Source organism: Hemitrygon akajei, chromosome 10 (genome assembly GCF_048418815.1).
Source record: "Hemitrygon akajei chromosome 10, sHemAka1.3, whole genome shotgun sequence".
Classification (NCBI taxonomy): Eukaryota; Metazoa; Chordata; class Chondrichthyes; order Myliobatiformes; family Dasyatidae; genus Hemitrygon; species Hemitrygon akajei.
Window position 1 is genome coordinate 51,159,697 of NC_133133.1, and position 22,085 is coordinate 51,181,781.

Genomic DNA, 22,085 nt, shown 5'->3' on the forward strand with positions numbered 1-22,085 from the left:
TGGGGCTGGAACGGGCAGAGATTTTAGGCCTACTTGGAAAGTCTGGTTTATGGATTTGGGTAGGAGGTAGATTGGTTTCCCAATCAGCATAAGGATCCACTCCTACATCAGCAGGTTAAGCTCTCATTAGGCAACCACTTGATTATGAAGAATCATCATTGTCTTCCTTTAACGTCACTGTTCAAGTTCACCCACAAATTTGCTTTGTTGATCAACCTTGATAGGTGTCTTGGGATCTTGGCCCTGTGACCACTGCCAGTTATGTACTTTGAATTTGATGGGAACAAAACCTACCCCCAGGAGAAAGTGTTCCACCTCCCCAAGATGGTTGGGAACTTTTCAGTACACCATTTCTCAATCACAAACAAAAGAAATGGTCCTCAAAAATACAGGTGCAGTCCAGTTTGCACTCCATCCTGATTTGGAAATATCGTGCTGTTCTCTCCTTATCACTGGACATGAATTCTGGAACATTACTACATGGGATTGTGAAAGTGCCTTCACTAGAAATTCTGCAGTTGTTCATTCGTCACTACCTTCTGAAAGACAGAAGGTTTTAGGCAATATTTAGCAATGCCCATTTTCCCGAAATTGAATAATTTTAAACTATTTGACAGTGGTGATTTCTGGGTCATTTTGCATGGATCCAAAGTATCACTGGGCATCTCCTAACTTGACCTGCACCTGTGCAACCAAGCAATCAAGCCAGAACGGGATCAGATTGTATTGTTCTCCATGAAATGCTCTTTGAAGCATGGCCGGGAAAATGAAACCACATTATGCTAAGAGAGATACTCATCTACTCTGGCGAGTGGTCTTTAATAATTCTGAAGCAGGCAACATAACTATAATGAATGACTGCTTCTGCATGAGTCTTCTGTGCTGTCAGGGGCCATGTGTAATTAAAAGTTTGGATGTTCCCATCCATGCAGGAGCTGCAAATCTTTGATGCCATTGTCTGGGGTTCTTCAATGTAAAACCCAGCAAAGGAAATCAGGGAATTGATGGAGTTTACAATAAGTTAATGACTTTAGTTTCCAAGTGACTTTTCAATTAAATTGAGTTTTAAAAAGTGAACAAAAGTATATTCCATTTATATTGCAACTTTCTCTACCTTAGATTCCACTGGAGTGGATTAGAGCCAATGAAATGCTATTTAAGCATGACAATATGGAAGGAAACCATAGCTTGCGATACATGGACAGAAAGTCCCTGTTTAGTACAATCAATAAAAGGATAAAAAAATGTTAAGAACAGAAAGTTTGAATAAGTCAGACCTTGTAACTTGGTAGGCATAAAACCACTTCGGTAGTATCTTTGCCAAAATGTAAACCCAGACCAGGGAAATGATATAATAGTGTGTTGTTTTCACTTGTGATTCTACAGACTTGACACAATGTTAATTGAAGTTCATTCTGAATTTGCAGAATTAAATGTCTACAGGTGAACTTAATACATGAAATCTTCATTCTTGATCTGTCATTTTTAACACATAATCTGAACTAAAATGTACAGTGCACAGTTTATTAAATTAAACTCGCTTTTAGTAATGTAGAATTTTACTGTAAATTTCTATTTTCACACATCCAAATGAAGCATATTGTTTTCTTTATGAAATTATCATCTTGGCCTTGTAGATTTCCTCTCAACTGCATGTATTAAAATATTAGATATTCTCTGGTAGAGTAAATTGCCGCAACTAATTGGAAAGAGGTGAATAGGGTAATTGTTACTCCAAAAGTTATCTAGAAAATACTTCCAATTAAGCAACTTATCCATTTAAGATAAATTTCTGAAATTAACTTCCTCTGGGTAGTTTGCTCAAGAATAAGATACTCATTTCTGAGATAGAAGGTAAAAGAAAATTTTATTAATTAAAATTGTGAAATTGGTTAAGAATGTGGGATTAGGCATTACAAATAGACTCAAAGATACTTAAGTGTTAGGGAGAAAAAGGTAATTGAAGGATATACCAAGAAGGAGGTGGGCGGATTTTAAAATGACGAACTTAAGAACTTTTTGAAACATGATTGTTGTTATAGTGATTTTGGTTATTTAAATAACTGGGAAACATTGTGTAAAGATTAATAAATTTTTCTGAAAAATAGCTTTTATCTGTTGACCGCTCCCTGTTGCTGAGTGGAGGATAAGAGTTTGGGGAACTAAGCTGTTGCTTATTTATTAGTAAATTTTATTAGTCAATAAGATTTACTACAAAACTAAATTATTTATTAAAATAAAAATGTCAGAACTTCTAGGTTATCCATGGAAAGCAGCTGATTTAGGCACCATAGGGAGTAGTGGCAGCCTTATCATCCTAGGGTGCATGGAAAGTAAACCATTCAGATATGACATTAAACCATTTTAGTGCAAAATGTGTTGGTGCAATGAGAAAATTAACATTGGCCATAATAAAAGGCCCAAAAACATAATTTACATTTATCCTTTCAGTTGATTAAAACTTCTCAGATGAAATAGGGTCAGTGAAATACATTACTATTTTATTTACAAAGCAAGATCCCTTGAAAACTCTTTCCTCTCACCTTGAATTGGTTTTTGCCTACCATAGGAATCAGGCATCTACCATCTATGCCCTTAACAATTTTATAAACCTACATCATGCCACCTTTCAGCTTCCTTTGCTTTGAAAACAGACCCAGCTCATCTAATCTCTCTTTATAATTCAAGCTTTACAATTTGGGCAACATTCTTGTGAATCATGACTATACCCTCTAGCTTAATCACATCCTTTCTATTCATGTGGTGGCTAGGTCTGCTCATAATGCCCCATGTGCAGCCTAACCAATATTATGTACACAATATTACAACTATTATGCTCAAGACATCAGCTAATTAAGGCAAGCAGGTCTATGTCTTTCTCACCATCCTGTCTACCTAAATTGCCACTTTCACAGAATTATATATTTGTTACTCCAAGGTCTCTCTGTTCACAACATTCCCCAGGGTCCTCCCATTGATATGTATAATCTATGACTGACATAATTATTACCTTATAATTAAGAAAATATTGCTTAAAACCAGCCAGAATTTCTGTAATAACCATATAAACATAATTGAATATCTTTTTTAAAAAATGGAAGTTGTAAGTTAATATGATACAAATGTAAAGATGTAAATTTTGTTCTGCTGTTTCATTCAGATGTTGTTTTCCCTTTGTATAGGATGTGGTTATCTACTGTTTGGAAAATGAAGTGTGTGATATCAATCACCGGGATAATGCAGGCTATACAGCACTGCACGAAGCCTCCGCACGTGGCTGGCTTGACATTGTCACACGGCTTCTGGAGCATGGAGCAGATGTAAACTGCAGTGCCCAGGATGGTACCAGGTAAGAATGGCATATGTTCTTTACAGTTGTGAATCTTTGTTGATTGAGCATGTAAGTTGGAAAATGAAACAGTTTTCAATATTGATATCAAGCAGTCACAGCTTATATATAGCTTATTTAATCAGTGAATAAACCTCTCTTTGTTCTTCAATAAATCCATTTATTACACATAGCAGGTCATTGCTACAACTGCCTCCCTTGTCTTGTATTTAGGGCAGTGCATCTGCTATGTAGCATCGAATCCCATAAAAAGAGTAGTGTAACACCTTTATCATCTCAACTAACAACTTGTCTTTCATGTGCACTTCAAATAAGTGATCAGAAAGGCTTAAAGTAAATGCAGATTTATTATTTTACTTTAACAATGTCCTTGATAGCTGATGTTAATTGTTCTACCTTCTCAGTTAATTCCCAAATCCTTTAAAATTTTTATTATCTTTCTTCTCTTCAAAATAAAATTATTGACCTTTCTATCTTGCAATTACTGCTGCATCTCCATCTTTCCTCTCTAATATTTTGTTTTAAATTTGTCACCATCTTATCACGAACCCTTTGGTTGAATCCCTCCAGACAAGTTTTTACCCTTGCCACTGTACCAAATGTACTATAATCAAAATAAGTTATGATATCAAATTGTGACAAAGGTAATAACTTCATAAACATCTTTTCTTGCCTTTTTAGACTTTACAGCCTTTGATATGGGCAATTACCATTCTCCTCCAATTCTTGTCATATAACCGGATGACATTTTGTTAATCTGGTTTCATTCTTTCTTGTGCATTTGTAGTCTTGGTCTTGCCAGTAACGGCTTTTCTTCACAGCTTTTCTTCCTACACTTGTATTGTTCCTCTTGGTGTCCTTTGATAATGTATCCTTGGCCCCATTCTGTTTCTCATCTATATGTTATCCATTTGCCACATCATCAAAAAACTTGACATTTTCCATGTATACACTGACGACATCCAGCTTCACCTCATCAGAACTTTCTTTATCCTCCAGAGTCTCAGAATTATTAGCGTGTTCATTTGACATCCGGTAGAAATGTGCCGGAATTTCCTCCAACCATCTTCATGTCTCTCTCTGGGAACATAAATTGTACCTCTGCGACATTTCCTAACTTCAATTCTCCATAAGCTCATGTGCTGCTGATATCCTTGTCTATGCCATTGTAACTTCCAGAGTTAACTATTCCATTGCACTTTGGTAATAGAAATAAATGTGTGGTCTATTTTCTAAATGGAGGAAAACCAGGAATTTGAGATGCAGAGAGACTTAGGAGTGCTTGTGCAGAACACTCTGAAGGTTAACTTGCAGGTTGAGTCAGTGGTGAGGAAGGCAAATGACATGTTACCATTCATTTCAAGAGGTCTAGAATACAAGAGCAAGGATGTAATGTTGAGACTTTATAAGGCACTGGTGATGCCTCACCTTGAGTATTGTGAACAGTTTTGGGCCCCTCATCTTAGAAAAGATGTGTTGGCATTGGAGATACCCCAAAGGAGGTTCACAGGGATTATTCCAGGAATGAACGGGTTACCATACAAGGAAAGTTTGATGGCTCTGGATCTGTACTCGCTGGAATTCTGAAGGCTGAGGGGGATCTCATTGAAACCTTCTGAATGTTGAAAGGCCTAGACAGTAGATGTGGAAAGGATGTTACCCATTGTGGGAGAGTCTAGGATAAGAGGGCACAGCCAAAAGATAGAGGGGTGCCCTTTCAAAACACATGTGGAGAAATTTCTGGTGAGTTTGTGGAATTTGTTATCACATGCAGCTGTGGAGGCCAGGTCATTGGGTGTATTTAAGGCAGAGATTGATAGGTTCTTGATTGGACATGGCATCAAAGGTCGGAAACTGGGGTTGAGGAGGAGAAAAAAAAAGGATCAGCCATGATTGAATGTTCGGAGCAGACTCGATGGGCCAGATGGCCTAGTTTTGCTCCTATGTCTTATGGTCTTAAGTATTCCTAACTGTCCTCCCTCATTCTAACATACAGTATATAAACTTGGGTTCATTGAAAAAAAATGTGTTGCTTACATTTTAACTCGTATGGAGATTTGTATAGCCATCAACCCTGTTCTTGCTGAGTGACATTGACTCCCAGTTAAACAAAATATGCTTAACATTCTGGCTTTAATGTTTATTTAGTGCTTTTTACCCCTCCATTTCTCTGCAATCCCCTTCAGCCCAGTATCCCTCTGAGAAAAATGAGCTCTCTCAGTTCTGGCTCTTTCATCATATAATGCCTTAAGACTGATATTTGTCCCACAAAGTACGTCTATTAAACTATGTTAATATTTATCCCAGCAAATTAATATTAACTTAAGCATATGAAAAATGGGGGAAGAGTGTGATACTATTTGAGGTCACACTCATACTGAGTCTGCAGCTTCAGATGCTATGAATATGCATCCACTTTCAAACTATGGGCTTCATTTACATCAACTCAAGAAATCAAGGACAGAAAGTGGGTAAATTTGCAGGTCGTACCTGACCAATAGAAAGGCTTCATATGGCCCATCCCCAGTAGAGTTTTGACAGCCAATTAAGCCATGCAACTGTAAATAAAACATTTTCAATATTAGAAAATACTATTAAACCACTAAATATTTTTCATTAAGTTCAATTAAATTAAAAATATGTAAATAATTTGAAACTGTCCCAGATTTTATATGCTACCAGAGGCAGATTTCTGAATGGTAAGATCTCATAGGAAGTTTGAAACTTCCTTGTTTGTCTGAATGGCACTTGAAATGTTTCAGATTGTCATTCGGGCCTTCTTCATAAAATAGTTTATGTACCACTAAATTAGGTTATTAATTTTCTTAATAAAAGAGAATTGGGGTATTTAAAAAAAATGTTATAAATTATTTTCAGTTTTTATTCAAGAATTAAAAATCAAAACAAAACAAGATGTTTTGTATTTTTCATTCACTATGATCATATTAATTACTTGGAGTAAAGCCAGTCTGAACCTACAGTAAGTGATGAAAGCAAGTTGGTTTAAACTGGATCTCGGTTTGAACCAAGACAGTACTGATGTGATGATAATCTCTTCACCCCAAGAATTTTTCATTTATGTAGTTTCAATAAGGTTAGCTCACTTCCTAGTAAATGCATAGTTAAACAAAGAAAGCTTCCATTTATTTTGAAACTTAACTATGTGTTTAGGTCTGTGGATTTGGTTAGGAAGGCCAGCACTTACTGTCCATATCTAGTTGCTCTTGACAGAAGTGGTTGTAAGCCATCATTTTCAATCACTACTTTCCTTCTAATGAAGGTATTCCCACAGTGTTCTTGGTTTAAAAGTCCTAGGATATAGATCCAGTGACAATGAAGGATCTGTAATATATTTCAAATTATGGTGGTTTCTAATTAAGATTTGGAGAGAAACATGCAGGTGATGTTACTTACAGATGCTAGCTGCTCTACTCTTTCATGGTGGTAGACATTGCAGGTTTGGGATTTGGTATTGGGATAGCTTAGACAGTTGACCACATTTTACGGGAGATGCATAAACAAGATTCTAAACAAGTAGCCACTGTCCAGGATGGTATTGAGCTTGGAACTACATTCATCCACTCAAGGGAGTATATTCCATCGCATTCCTGACCTGTTATCTGCAGAACGAGAAGAGCTTTCAAATGTCAGGTGCAGAATATCCAAGGTTGTGCGGTTTTGTTCAGTGGTGACTCCCGAGATATTGATGGTTGGGGATTTAGCAATTGTGGTGACATAGGGTATGAAGGGTTGCTAGTTGGTCTGTCTTGTTGGAGATATTCATTACATGGCATTTCTTTGGTGTGAATAATACTACTTACTAGCCAATCATATGGGTATTCAGATTTGCTGCAGAGTTGAATATTGAGTGAGCATCAACAAGGATCTCCATTTCTGATTTTGTGATGGGAAGCAGATCAGTTGTAGATGTTTGGGCTTAAGACAATACTCTAAGAAACTTCCGCAGTGATGTCCTCGGGCTGAATGTTTATTCACAATTGTCTTCCTTTGTATGAGGTATCACTCTTAATCACTAGAGGTTTTTTTTGCCCTGTGTTATGCATTGTTTTCTGTTATCTTGAACTCCTGATGGTCCCACTGAAGCCAAATGCTTTCTCAGGACATAATTCACTTCATAAACACAAAGTATACTGCAGATGCTCTGGTCAAATCAAGATGTACAAACAAGCTGGATGAACTCAGCAGGTCAGGCAGCATCCGTTGAAATGAGCAGTCAACGTTTCTGGCCAAGACGTTGGCTGCTCATTTCAACGGATGCTGCCCGACCTACTGAGTTCATCCTGCTTGTTTGTATGTCATAATTCACTTCATGTCTGAAATTCAGTTCCCTGGTCCATGTTTGGACCAAGGCTTTGATGAGTTCTGAGTTAAACTGATCCTGTTGAAATCTAAACTGGGCATTGGTGAACAGATTATTGTTAATCAACAATTGGTAGCATCAAAGATGCTGCCTTTCCACATTTTGCTGATTATTAGGAGTAGACTGATTGTGCAGTAATTAGCCAAATTGGATGTGTTCATTTCTGCATTAATAGAATATTACTGATGGAGTAAGTTTTCTCTGCAATATCTCACAGTTAGATGGGCTTTACCCAGACATATTCAGGATGCGTTCTCTCCAAATAACATATGATATAAATAAAATATGATATAAAATTTTTAATGTGTTACTGCTTTAGTTATTCTTCAGTTATTGTGATATTTATAATTATGATTTTTAGCTAGCTGTTAATATAGCTGGAGTGGCCGGTTAAGAATGGTTTCAAATTTCATTTTTTGCATTTTTGTTACTTCTTTAGACCTATTCATGATGCTGTTGTGAATGACAACTTGGATGTTGTCCATGTTCTTCTGTCATATGGTGCAGATCCTACCCTCGCTACCTATTCCGGTCAGACAGTTCTGAAGATGACTCATAGTGAGCCCATGGAACATTTTCTTATAGGTATGTATGTAAACTACATATTCAATATTTATATTTATAATCTTTCACTTTACCCAGAGACATAAAATGTATGTTTTCTATATCTGATCATAACTTGCAATTAAAATAACAAATTATAATTAATTCTTATTATTGTATTATTATTTAAGGTGGTACTTTAAATGAAAAAATTGGATTGCACACATACACAATTAATTATATCACATCCAACACCTCAGCCAATACCTAGTTTGGCAATTCATATTACTCCTCAGTACTAAACACAAATCCTCATTATCCATAGAGATAAAAATTTATTGTAGATAACAAGGGGTGGGAACCAGAAGAAACTTTGCTCTGTACCCAGTATACCAAGTCAGCACACATATGCCCTGTAATAGTATAAAAGCAATAACACACTTGGAAAAATACATGGAAGTGTTCAAGTACCTAAAAGGAAATGATCTTGGTTAACAAACTCTTTCAGTTGATTGTGTTAATCTTTACAATCAGTGGTTGGTTTTGAACCCACAAGGTTCTCTTTTTGAATAATGCACAATAGGTAGTCCTTTGACAGGATACTTTTGCAGGCAGCTAATTATTTCTCATGATTGCGTGCATGGATTCATGACCTCATGAGTATGTGAATCAGAGGACAGCAAATTAGTGGACAGTATGGACCGAGTAACACACACAAAATGCTGGTGAAACGCAGCAGGCCAGGCAGCACCTATAGGGAGAAGCGCTGTTGACGTTTTGTGCCGAGACCCTTCATCAGGACTAACTGAAAGGAAAGATAGTAAGAGATTTGAAAGAGACCGAGTGTATTGTTCAAGGTGTTGTCTGTCAGTAAAGACATTGAACTGTGACCTTGTCTCCTTGTTGAAATGCGTGGAAAATCTGCAAAACAACACCTGACTGCTGAAAGAGTTCTTAAATAAGACTGTTAAAATGAATTAACTGCCCACTTAGTGCTACAGTTTCCACAAAACATTTCAAAATTGCTTGATTAAGCATTTTATACTTGGAGAGTAATGAAATTGAATGGTAATTCCTTACCTCTTTTTAGACTGTAGGACATAGGAGAATTGGGCCATTTAGTCATCCAATTCATCATGGCAGATTTATTATCCCTCCCTTCTTAAAGAGTTGAGTGACATTTGCAATTTTCCAGTTCTGTGAACCCATACGAGAATCTTGTGATTCTTGAAAGATCATTACTAATGCTTCCTCAATCTCTTCAGCTATCTCTTTAAGAACCCAGGAATGTAGTCTGCCTGGTCCAGGTGACTATCTAGCTTCAGACCTTTTAGCTTCCCAAGCATCTTCTCCTTTGTAATAGCAGCTGCACTCACTTCTATCCTCTGACACGCTCAAATTTCTGGCATACTGATTAGTGTCTTCCACAGTAACAACTGGTGCAAAATATTTATTATGTTTGTCCGCCATTTCTTTGTCCCCCATTACTACCTCCCCAGCGTTATTTTCCAGTGGTCCAATATCCACTCTCACCTCTCTTTGCTCTTTGTATATTTGGAAAAAATGTTTGGTATCCTCTTTGATATTTCTGGTTAGCTTAACTTTATATTTCATCTTTTCTCTGCTTATGTTTTTTGGTGGATTTTAAAAGCTTGCTAATCCTCTAACTTAACATTTTTTTGCTATATTATATGCCTTCTCTTTTGCTTTTATGCTGTCTTTGACTTCCCTTGTCACCCATGGTTACTTCTTTAGTCCCTTTTTTGTCTTTGAGATATATCTATTCTGCGCCTTCTAAGTTGCCTTCAGAAACTCCAGCCATTTCTGTTCTGCTGTCATCCCTGCTAGTGTCATCCTCCAATCAACTTTGGCCAGCTCCTCTAGAATGCTTTTGTAATTCCCTTTACTCCACTGCAATACTGATACATCTGACTTCTTCCTCTCAACCTGCAGGGTGAATCTATCATATTATGATCACTGTCTCCCATGGGTTCTTTTTCCCTTAAGCTCCTTAATCGAATCTGGTTTATTCACAACATCCAATCTAGAATTGCCTTTTCCCCGAGTGGGCTCAAGCACAAGTTGCTCCAAAAAGTTATCTCGTAAGCATTCAACAAATTCCACTCTTGGGATTCAGCAACAACCTGATGTTCCCGATCTACCTGCAGATTGACATTGCCCATGACTATCATAACATTACCTTTATTACACGCCTTTTCTATTTCCCATTGGAATTTATATGTTCGGGGGCCTGTATATTACTCCCTTGCACTTTCTTAACTCTATCCAGAATGATTCTACGTCTTCTGATTCTATATCACCTCTTTCTAAGGATTTGATTTCATTTTTTTTACCTACAAAGCCACCCCACCCCGACTGCCAACCTGTCTGTCCTTTCAATACAAGGTGAATCCTTGGATGTTAAGCTCCCCCACCTATGATCTTCTTCAGCCAGGTCTCAGTGATGTGCACAATATCATACCTGCCAATCTCTAACTGTGCTACAAAGTCATCTACCCTTTTCTGTATACTTTGTGCATTCCAAATAAAACACCTTCAGTCATGTATTTGTCATCCTTTTCAATTTTGGTCCATGTTACACTCTAACTCATCCCTATCACTGCAATTTTGGCCTATCAGAATCCCCACCACACACTGCATCAATTTGTATACAAACTGCACCATTCTTAGCCCTATCTCTCCAGTTCCCATCCCCTGCCAACTTAATTTAAACCCTCCCCAACAACACTAGTGAACCTGCCCACAAGAATATTGGTCCCCCTCGGATTCGGGTGTAACTCGGTTATCTGCTGTAACAGTTGGCAATTAAAATTAGTTAAAATTCCACTTAAATTTGCAATAACATTTTTAGAAAGCATAAAGGCTGTAAAAGAATGAAAACAGCACCCCACTTTCATATTGGGGCATGCCTTGGTATTATTTCAATATCTGTGTACCAGACCTTTATGAATTCTGGGGGATGGGGGTTTGGGGGGTGGGTGGACTAGTTCTACTATTTAAATAGTGAACTATTTAATTTATGATAAACTCTGTGAGACTGGTTCATTAGAACCAACAGAGTACAGTAGGAATATTATTTTTAAATCCTTCATTCTCACTGTGATCTTTGTAAGATGCTTTCGATGTACTTTAATTGAATGCAGTCAGCTGTATGTAAGAAAATAAGAAAGAAGTTCAAGCATGGTATGAGGTCCCTTGAGTCCACTCCCCCATTCAGTAAAATTATGGCTGAATTTCTATATCATGTTCATCATATTTTCCCTGTATTATTTAGTTTCCTAATGCCCAAGCTTCTGTCAATGTAAGTTTTGAATGTACAGAACAACGGAAAAGCCACAATTCCTTGGAATAGAGAATTCTAAAACTTCATAGTACACTGACAGAAGAGATTTTTCTTCAATTTTATCACTCAAGTCATTTAATTGCAGTGATGCCAGTACTTAAATAACAATGAAGCAGGCTTGTACAGTATGTTTACTGAAGGTCAGTTTGTAGGTGAACTGTATTGATACTGGGCCTTGTAGGTTGGTGCAATGTTATTGAAGTACTGTTCAGACTTGCCTTACAAACAACTGTGACAATCCAAGCTTTAATGTGCAATAACCCAACAGTTGCCCGGACTTGGAATAAAAATCATAGACTTAATGAAATTCACAACAAATCCATAAGACATAGGAGCAGAATTAGGCCATCCTGCCCTTTGGGTCTGCTCCACTATTTGATCATGGCTGATCCCAGATTTCACTCAACTCCATTAACCCCCCGCATTCTTCTAAATTCCAGTGACTACAGGCCCAAAGCTGCCAAATGCGTCTCATATGTTAACCCCTTCATTCCCAGAATTATCCTTGTAAATCTCCTCTAGACTCTCTCCAATGACAACACATGCTTTGTGAGATAAGGAGCCCAAAACTGTTGACAATACTCCAAGTGTGGCCTGACTGGTGTGTTGTTAAGCCTCAGCATTATCTCCGTGCTTTTATATTTAATTTGCCTTGAAATAAATGGCAACATTGCATTTGCCTTCTTTACCAAAGATTGAACCTGTAAATTAACCTTTTGAGAATCCCTCTGCATCTCTGATGTTTGAACCTTCCTGTTTAGATAATAGTCTGCACTATTGTACCTTTTACCAAAATGCATTTTCATACATTTCTCAACATTGTATTCTATCTGCCACTTTTTTGCCCATTCTTCCAATTCCTGCCGCAATTGTGTTGCTTCCTCAGCACTACCTACCCCTCCACCTATCTTCCTATCATCTGCAAACTTTGTCACAAAGCCATCAATTCCATTATTCAAATCACTGACCAACAGTATGAAAAGTAGCGGTCCCAATACTGACCCCTGAGGAACACCACTAACCATGCTGACTTTGACTTATTTATCATTAGTCCCCAAGTATCCCAAAACCTCATCCTTAATAATAGATTCCAACACTCCACTGAGGTTCAGCTAACTGGCCAGTAATTTCCTGGCTTTTACCTTCCTCCCTTCTTAAAGAGTGGAGTGACATTTGCCAGACCATGCCAGAATCAAGTGATTTTTGAAAAGTCATGACCAATGCACCTGTTAACTCTTCAGCAACATCTCTCAGGACTCTGGGATGTAGTCCATCTGGTCCAGGTGACTTATCCACCTTAAGATCTTTGAGTTTGCCCTGCACTTTTTCCTTTGTAATAGCAATGGCACTCACTCCTGCTGCGTGACACTCACATACCTCTGGCATACTGCTAGTAAGTACCGTAGATTTCGCACTACAGAGCGCACCTGATTAAAAGCCGCTGGCTCTAATTTTAGAAAGAAAATCAATTTTGTACTTGTACAAGCCGCACCGGATTTTAGGCCGCACCGGATTTTCGGCCGCAGGTGTCCCACGTTGTAATATGAGATATTTACACAGAAAGATATTACACGTGAGGATTTTTTAACTTTTAATTAAATCCATATGGTAACATAAACAAATACATATTGCAAATGCTTTTTTTCGAACCATGCCTGTAACGCGGCTACTTTTAAATATACATACGTATCGGTAACACACAAATTACATTGCGTATACTTTTTTACTGAACAACATTCCAATATCTCCTAACGACTGGTAAAAAATATATATACTGCAGCCTACCAGGAAAAGTTATTGATCGCCTTTAACTTAAAAGCAGCGTTCGCTCAGATCTAGTGCCGCTCGCCCCCACCTTCCCGTTTATCGCAAACCGGTATTTCCCACAAGACGCGGCGAAACCGGGTGTGACATCATAGCATCCCGGGATGTAGTACAGAAAACAAATATAGTTAAAACACTTCTAACTTTAACTAGAAATTACTAGCAAATGAATTACTAAGCGAAAATATTAAAAACTAAATAACTGCCATAAAGGCAGCACAATGCTTTTCTTGGAGTGTTTTCCATGTTGATGAGGGTGAGTACAAATGACTGATTTACAATAATTTAATTGTGAAAGTGCGCTTGATTTATCGTACAATTTCATTGGACCTCTGTGAACTACTCATCAATTTTATTGGTCTACTGTTACGAGGCAAAATGTTTTTGGCGGCATGAAAAAAAATCATGCATTAGCCGCACCGTAGTAAAGGCCGCAGTGTTCAAAGCTGTTCAAAATGTGGGAAAAAAGTAGCGGCTTATAATCCGACATCTACGGTATCTTCCATAGTGAAGAGAGATGCAAAGTACCCATTAAGTTCATCTGCCATTTCTTTGTCCTCATTACTACCTCACCAACATCGTATTCAGTGGTCCAATATCAACTCTCACTTCTCTTTTACTCTTTATATATCTGAAAAAATTTTAGTATTCTGCTTTGTATTGCTGGCTAGTTTGCCCTGATGTTTCATCTTTTCCCTTCTTATTGCTTTTATAGTTGACTTTTGTTGGATTTTAAAAGCTTCCCAATATCCAACTTCCCAATCAATTTTGCTACCTTATATGCCCTTTCCTTGGCTTTTATGCAGTCCTTAACTTCCCTTGTCAGCCACGATTGCCTTCCTTTGTGATTCATTTTATATATTGAAATTGAATTATGTCCTGCTTTTGCACATTTGTCTTTGTGTTATCCGTATTTTAAGTGTTATTTTTTTCCTCAAGTTTAGGATTTGTCTGGCTGTAGAATAACAATAACATCAAGTGACATTTACACAAATCTTTATCGTAGTAATAACATTTCAACAGATTTCGAAGAGCATAAACTAATATTTGATCCCAAACATATGTAGGACAGATAATAAACTGATTGACCAATTAAATTGATCTTAAGTTGTGTTTTGAAGAAGGAAGTAGAAGCAGAGAATTTTATTCAGGGAATTCCAAAGGTGAGTCATCGTACTGGAATATATCAGATGATTAGAGGGAAGTAGCCTGTTTCCATGCTGTGATTGTTATATGGTTAAATACAGAGATAAGAAATTTCATGGATTCAGAAAGCTTTGAAAACAAGGATGAGAATTTAAAGATATTGAGAATGTGCAACACCATTTTTTGAGTAGAAATTCGAATGTGCAGCTCCATTTTTTAAAAGCGTGATATATTCCAAAATAAAAACACAAAATGCTGGCAGAACTCAGCAGGCCAGACAGCATCTATGGGAGGAGGTAGTGACGATGTTTCGGGCCGAAACCCTTCATCAGGAGTGAATGATGGGATGGTGGAGAGGGGATAAGAAGTGGGGGGAGGGATGAAGTAGAGAGCTGGGAAGTGAAAGGCTGGAGGGAAATGGGCTGGGGGAAGGAGGAGAATTATGGGAAATAAAAGAGAAAGAAAGATACGGCTGGGGAGAGATTATAGTGAGGGGGGAAAAAGAGAGAGAAAGAGAACCAGACTAAAATAATAGATAGGGATGGGGGTAAGGGAGCGCAGGGGTATCAGCGGAGGTCTGGGAGTTGGATGTTCATGCCGGCAGGTAGGAGGCTATCTATTATTTTAGTCTGGTCCATCCCTATCTATTATTTTAGTCTGGTCCATCCCTATCTATTATTTTAGTCTGGACCATCCCTATCTATTATTTTAGTCTGGTCCATCCCTATCTATTATTTTAGTCTGGTTCTCTTTCTCTTTTTTCCCCCCTCACTATAATCTCCCCCCAGCCCTACCTTTCTTTCTCTTTTATTTCCCATAATTCTCCACCTTCCCCCCTAGCCCATTTCCCTCCAGCCTATCTCTTCCTAGCTCTCTACTTTATCCCTCCCCCCACTTCTTATCCCCCCTCGACCATCCCATGTTACTTCACTCCTGATGAAGCGTTTTGGCCTGAAACGTCGTCACTACCTCCTCCCATAGATGCTGTCTGGCCTGCTGAGTTCTGCCAGCATTTTGTGTTTTTATTTATTTCCAGCATCTGCAGCAGATTCACTCGTGTTGCCTATGTAATCCAAAATCATTTTTTATCCTGGAGTAGATCATACTTCTAAAAATTTCTGGATTAATATTTGTGGTAATTTGTGTGTGATCCATTTTACTGTGCTTTAATGGCATCATGGGTTATGTATTTATTTCTGCCCATATAACTCGCATGGAGCACTCTTAGCAGAACTATGAGAACTTAAGGGTTTTTGCTTTACTCATGATTTAAAACTTTGTTACCTCTTTGGAGGTAAGGTAAGGGTGAAAGGCTTACAGGTTCATCCCAGACTGTTCCAGCAACAAATCTAAGTCCTGTTTCTTTACTTGTTGCTCGCATCTGCAAGAGAAGCCACTAAGATTCTCTTTCTGTGTAAAGTAATGATTTAATCTGTATGATTTATGTCAAAAGAAGGAGGCATCTCAGATGCCGCTATTTGCCACTACTGCTGGTTTCCTATGAGTTCAGCCCACAATTGATTCTGCTCCTGTGCCCATGATGGTTCTGATGAATAAGCCAGACATTTTCATCCAGAGAGTGTGCTTCTGCTTATTGAGCATATAGTTGGTATAGATCATGAAAGGAATCTCCTGCTAGTCAATGCCATGGTTTCTGGCTACATTAACAATATTGGTAATATCCAGGATCTTAAGATCTAACCTGTGCTTTATGGATGCTTACATTAGTTTGTCATATCAGTTGAGCATTTCTACAATGAAAGACATAACAGTTTCAGGATGGTCATCCTGATCCTAAATGAACATTGAACCTGTAAACACTATCTCACTTTTTAAATATGTATTGGTTCTGTTTTTGCATGATTTTTAATCTATTCAATATACATATACTGTAATTGATTGATTTATCTATTTTTCTTCTATATTATGTATTACATTGAACTGCTGCTGCTAAGTCAACAAATTTCATGACACATGCTGGTGATAATAAACCTGATTCTGATTCTGAAAATGCCATTGGTCTCGGTGAGATTCTGTTGTCTGCACCAGCCCAGGGCCTTCCTGCTGTGCTGCATAACTTTACCAACTATAAAAAGTAGCAGTACTAATGGAAGAGGAGCACAAAAACTGAAGCCTAAAACCACAAACATGAGAAAATCTGCAGATACTGGAGATCCAAATGCTGGAAGAACTCAGCAGGCCAGGCAGCTTTTATAGTTGACATTTGGTGGATTTAAAAAGCTTCCCAATATCTAACTTTCCACTCAATTTTGCTACCTTACATGCCCTTTCTTTGGCTTTTATGCAGTCCTTAACTTCCCTTGACAGCTATGATTCCCTTCCTTTGTGATTCATTTTATATATTGAAATTGAATCGCGTCGTGTGCAAAAGTATCTTTGGAAAAGAGTAAACAGGATCCTGATAAAGGGACTCGGCCCAAAACATTAACTGTTTACTCTTTTCCATAGATGCAGCCTGTCTTGCTGAGTTCCTCTAGCATTTTGTGTGTGTTGCACTGAAACTAAGGGTCGTTAGACCCTGTGGAACAAAGTGAATTGGGAGGGCAATGAAGGCTGTTAGGAGGTGAGTCCTGATGAAGGGTCTCAGCCTGAAACATCGACTGCTTATTCCTTTCTATAGATAACGTCTGACCTGCTGAGTGCCTCCAGCATTTTGTTTGTGTTTCTTAGGGCGTGAGCCAACTCACCATTAGTAATCTTGGGAAGCATTGTCCATACGGGCAATTTAACGGAAATCAACTTGAAATACTTCTGCTAAGTATTCTGTAAAATCATAGTCACCAGTGCAAAGAATGTGGTTCTCACCAAACTCCAGTTGTTACTAATAAAAATTTATATTCTGTGTTAAGAGGAGAGTCTATGAGATGAATTACATCTTCCCATGTTCTGCTTTAAACAACTACCTGCATTAATTGTAATGAAGAAATCCCCAGTCAAATCACTTAGATAGCTTGCTGCAATATCTCTGTTTCCTTCCAGGAGGGTTGATAAATTGATGCCATCAAATGACAGTAATTGACTTATAGCTATGTGTAGGAGAATTTTCCCAATATCTTAGTAATCTTTTTATCCTCAGTCTTCATCAAGAATACAGTTTATTTTCTTGGTACATCATTATTAGTGGGATTTTGTTGTAAGCATAATAATAGCTGCAGTTAAGTAATTAGTGTGACATTTTAAAAACAATTAAAGTAAAACACATAAAAAGACCACGGTATACTGCTGTGCAAATCTGATTTGCTACTGTTCATTTTTCTGCTGATTGAATTTCATTCTCATGGTAACGTCATTGCTTTGGAATCTTCTATTATAAATAGTAAAATTCCTGATTATGGTCAAAATATTAGGTTAAGATTTTGTAACTTGCATATAAATATGATATAATCTGCTTCAAAAATTGCTGCTTTCCAATAAAATACTTTTACTGATTGTCTACAGAATATTTTACTGACTTGAGGGGACGAAGTGAGGATGATCCAGCCCTTCATTGGGAATTTTATGGCAGTTCTGCATGTGGTGAGTATTAAAGTATTCTTACAGAGGAAAGAATAGTGAAGAATCATTCCACCATTCAATTCGCAGGCCCTGCAGTAGGGTAGTCCAGGCTGAATGGGGGTGGTTGGGCTGTGGGGCAAGAAAGGTAGGCTAACACATTCTTCATGTGTGTGAAAAAAACTTAACTGTAAATCAACTTTAAAAGAATGCTACCATACCCATACCTGAAAGTGCCTAAAAGTTACTAATGAAGTATAATTTATGCTCTCCATCAATGGACAAGTCAGTAACTTTTATTTGCAACACACCAATTACCCAGAAGTGTACAGTGCCGTAGAAAATCATGAGCTCATTGCCTTTCGGGAATGTGTTTAAAACTTTTTTAACAAACAAAATATTACCCCTTATGGTAGGAATGTAAATGTATATTTTATTTATCATTCTAATGTGTAATGTTTCATCCTTTTGGAAAACTTGTTATTAGAATCTAGCATTGTAGTATTTGAAGTACATTGTGGTATTCAAAGTTAACATAAGGTTATGTAGATGGTTATTTTCTTCTTTAATGAATAGATTGTGATAATTAAAGTTATTTGTTAGTCTGAATTAATCCAGTGTATTTTTAGTTTTGCAGTTAAAATGGTATATTTATGCAATCTGATTTTTAACTATTTACATGGAGAACTCTTGGACTCAGAACTTTTGTTTTGTCAATTCCAATACTCCCATTCTATATTTAATGTGTCATATTTTACTATAATCCTCATTGGTAAAAAAATAAGTAATCATTTTTGAACCCATTTATTATCATATTCCATTCCATGTTTCCCTCAAAATTGTTTCTTTTGCTTCTATTGTAATGAAAGATTTGTTGGCATTAATATTTGTAATTTAGACTTTTTAAAAAATATTGTGTGATTGAAAATGATTTTACCCTAGAGTAATTCACAATTGATTGATTCGTCACTTGAGGATATCTGTGATTTCTGGACTACCATCTTTGTAAAATCCCATCCCACTCTTCCCATTACCTCAACCATTTCTCCAGCCTTTCACACACAATCAATTAATCTTCCCTGATTTTATCTCCACTCTCCCATCTCACACAATGAAAATTTAAAGTACGTACAAAACATGACAACATAAAATATATTTTCTTAGATTAACATAAATTATACATAACCTACACGACAGAATAAAGAAAAGTAAGCATAACATTAATGTAAGTTGAGGGAAATACAGCCTAAAGTAGAATTAGGGTTCTTTAGGTAGTTCAAGTAGCTGGTGGCAGTAGGGAAGAAACTGTTATAGAACACTACAGCACAGTACAGCTCTCCATGTTGTGCTGACCCATATAATTCTTAAAAAAAGTACTAAACTCACACTACCCCATAACCCTCTATTTTTCTTTCATCCATGTGCCTGTCCAAGAGGCTCTTAAATACCCCGAATGTTTTAGCCTCCACCACCATCCCTGGCAAATCATTCCAGGCACTCACAACTCTCTGTGTAAAAAAAACTTACCCCTGATGTCTCCCCTAAACTTCTCTCCCTTAATTTTGTACATATGCCCTCTGGTGTTTGCTATTGGTGCCCTGGGAAACAGGTACTGACTATCCATCCTATCTATGCTTCTCATAATCTTGTAGACCTCCATCAAGTCCCCTCTCATTCTTCTGTGCTCCAAAGAGAAAAGTCCCAGCTCTGCTAACCTTGCTTCACATGACTTGTTCTCCAAACCAGGCAACATCCTGGTAAATCTCCTCTGCACCCTCTCCATAGCTTCCACATCCTTCCTATAATGAGGTGACCAGAATGGAACTCAATACTCTTAAGTGCGGTCTCACCAGAGGTTTGTAAAGTTGCAACATGACCTCTCTACTCTTGAACTCAATCCCCTGTTAATGAAGCCTACTATCCCATAGGCCTTCTTAACTACCTTATCAACCCGTGCAGCGACCTTGAGGGATGTATGGATTTGAACCCCAAGGTCCCTTTGTTCATCCACACTCTTAAGTAACTGACCGTTAACCCTATACTCAGCCTTCTGGTTTGTCCTTCCAAAATGCATCACCTCACACTTGTCCAGATTGAACTCCATCTGCCACTTTTCTGCCCAACTCTGCAGCCTGTCTATATCCTCTTGTAACCTTCAACCACCTACAGCTCCATCCACAACTCGTCCAATCTTCATGTCATCCGCAAACTTACTCACCCATCCTTCCACCTCTACATCCAGGTCATTTATAAAAATCACAAAGAGCAGGGGTCCCAGGACAGATCCCTGCAGCACTCCACTAGTTACTGACCTCCAGGCAGAATACTTTCCTTCCACAACTACCCTCTGCTTTCTTCCTTTAAGCCAATTTTTTATCCAAACAGCCAAGGTTCCACTTCTCCCATGCCTCATGACTTTCTGGATGAGTCTCTCATGAGGGACCTTGTCAAATGCTTTGCTAAAGTCCATGTAGACCACATCCACTGCCCTACCCTCATCAATTTCTTTTGTTACCTCTTCAAAAAACTCAGGCTCGTGAGGCACGATCTTCCCTTCATAAAGCCATGTTGACTATCCATGAGTAGACTGTACTTCTCCAAATGCTCATAGATCCTATCCTTAAGAATCCTTTCCAGTAGTTTGCATACCACTGACGTAAGACTCACCAGTCTATAGTTCCCAGATTTCTCCCTATTATCTTTTTTAAACAAAGGAACTACATTTGCCATTCTCCAGTCCTCCAGCACTTCCCTTGCAGCCAAAGAGGATTCAAAGGTCATGGCTAATGCTCCTGCGATCTCTTCTCAATTCCCACAACAACCTGGGGTGTATCATATCCGGCCCTGGGGATTTATCAATCTTTTAATTTTAAAAAGATCCAGCACTACTTCTTCCCTAATCTCCACATTATCCAGCACACAGGCCCGCTCAGCTTCAACCTCATCCTGATCCAGATCCTTTTCACTTGTGAATACTCATGCAAAGTATTCATTTAGGACCTCCCCAGCCTCCTCCACCTCCAGGACATATTGACCTCTTTATCCTTTAGTGGTCCCACCTTCGTTCTCATCATCCTCCTATTCTTCACATAGGCATAGAACGCCTTGGGGTTGTCTTTAATCCTACATGCCAAAGCCTTCTCATGCCCCCTTCGAGCTCTCCTAAGTCCTTTCTTTAGCTCCTTCCTGGCTACCCTATATTTCTCATAAGCCCCTCCTACTTCCAGATTCTTATATCTAACGTATGCTTCCTTTTCCCTCTTGATGAGTTGCCTCACATGTTTTGTCAGCCAAGGTTCCCTTTTCCTACCATTTTTTCCTTGCCTCAGTGGGACAAACCTATCCTGAACCCAGCTCAAGAGGTCCCTAAACTTCTCCCACATTACTTCTGTGCTTTCCCCTTTGAACATCTGTTTCCAATTTACTCTCACTAGTTCCTACCTCATCCCTTCAAAGTTAGCCCTTCCCCAGTTAAGCACTTTACCATTTTGTCTGATATAATCCCTTTCCATAGCTATGCTGAAGCTAAGGGAGTTGTGGTCACTCTCACCAAAATGCTGCCCCACCAAGAGGTCTGTCACCTGACCAGGTTCATTACCCAGAACTAGATCCAGTAAAGCCTCTCCTCTCGTCAGCCGGTCCACATACTGTGTCAGGAATCCTTCTTGAACACACCTGACAAATTCAGCCCCATCTATCCCCCTTGCACTCAGGAGGTGCCAGTCAATATGAGGGAAGTTGAAATCACCCATAACTACTACCCTGTATTTCCTGCACCATTCTAAAATCTGCCTGCTTATCTGCTCCTCAGTTGTTGAACCTTGAGGTGTGTATCTTCATACTTGATGGTGGCAGTGAGAAGAGCGTATGGCCCAGGTGATGGAGATCCTTATTGGCCTTCCTGAGATATTGCCTCCTGTAGATCTGTACCTGTAACAGTCCTTTGCATTCCTGTGAATTAAAAT

The 22,085-nt window shown here is 38.3% G+C and overlaps 1 protein-coding gene across 7 annotated transcripts in view; it reads left to right on the plus strand.

Moving 5' to 3' along the window:
• LOC140734382 (BCL-6 corepressor-like protein 1) overlaps positions 1-22,085 on the plus strand; it is a 220,510-nt gene that overhangs the window by 178,058 nt on the left and 20,367 nt on the right. For all 7 annotated transcript variants that reach the window (XM_073058255.1, XM_073058257.1, XM_073058258.1 and 4 more), the window contains 3 exons: positions 3,183-3,349; positions 8,170-8,315; positions 18,067-18,144. In XM_073058255.1, the coding sequence (XP_072914356.1) occupies positions 3,183-3,349; positions 8,170-8,315; positions 18,067-18,144 (391 nt within the window). The remainder of the gene's footprint in view (positions 1-3,182; positions 3,350-8,169; positions 8,316-18,066; positions 18,145-22,085) is intronic.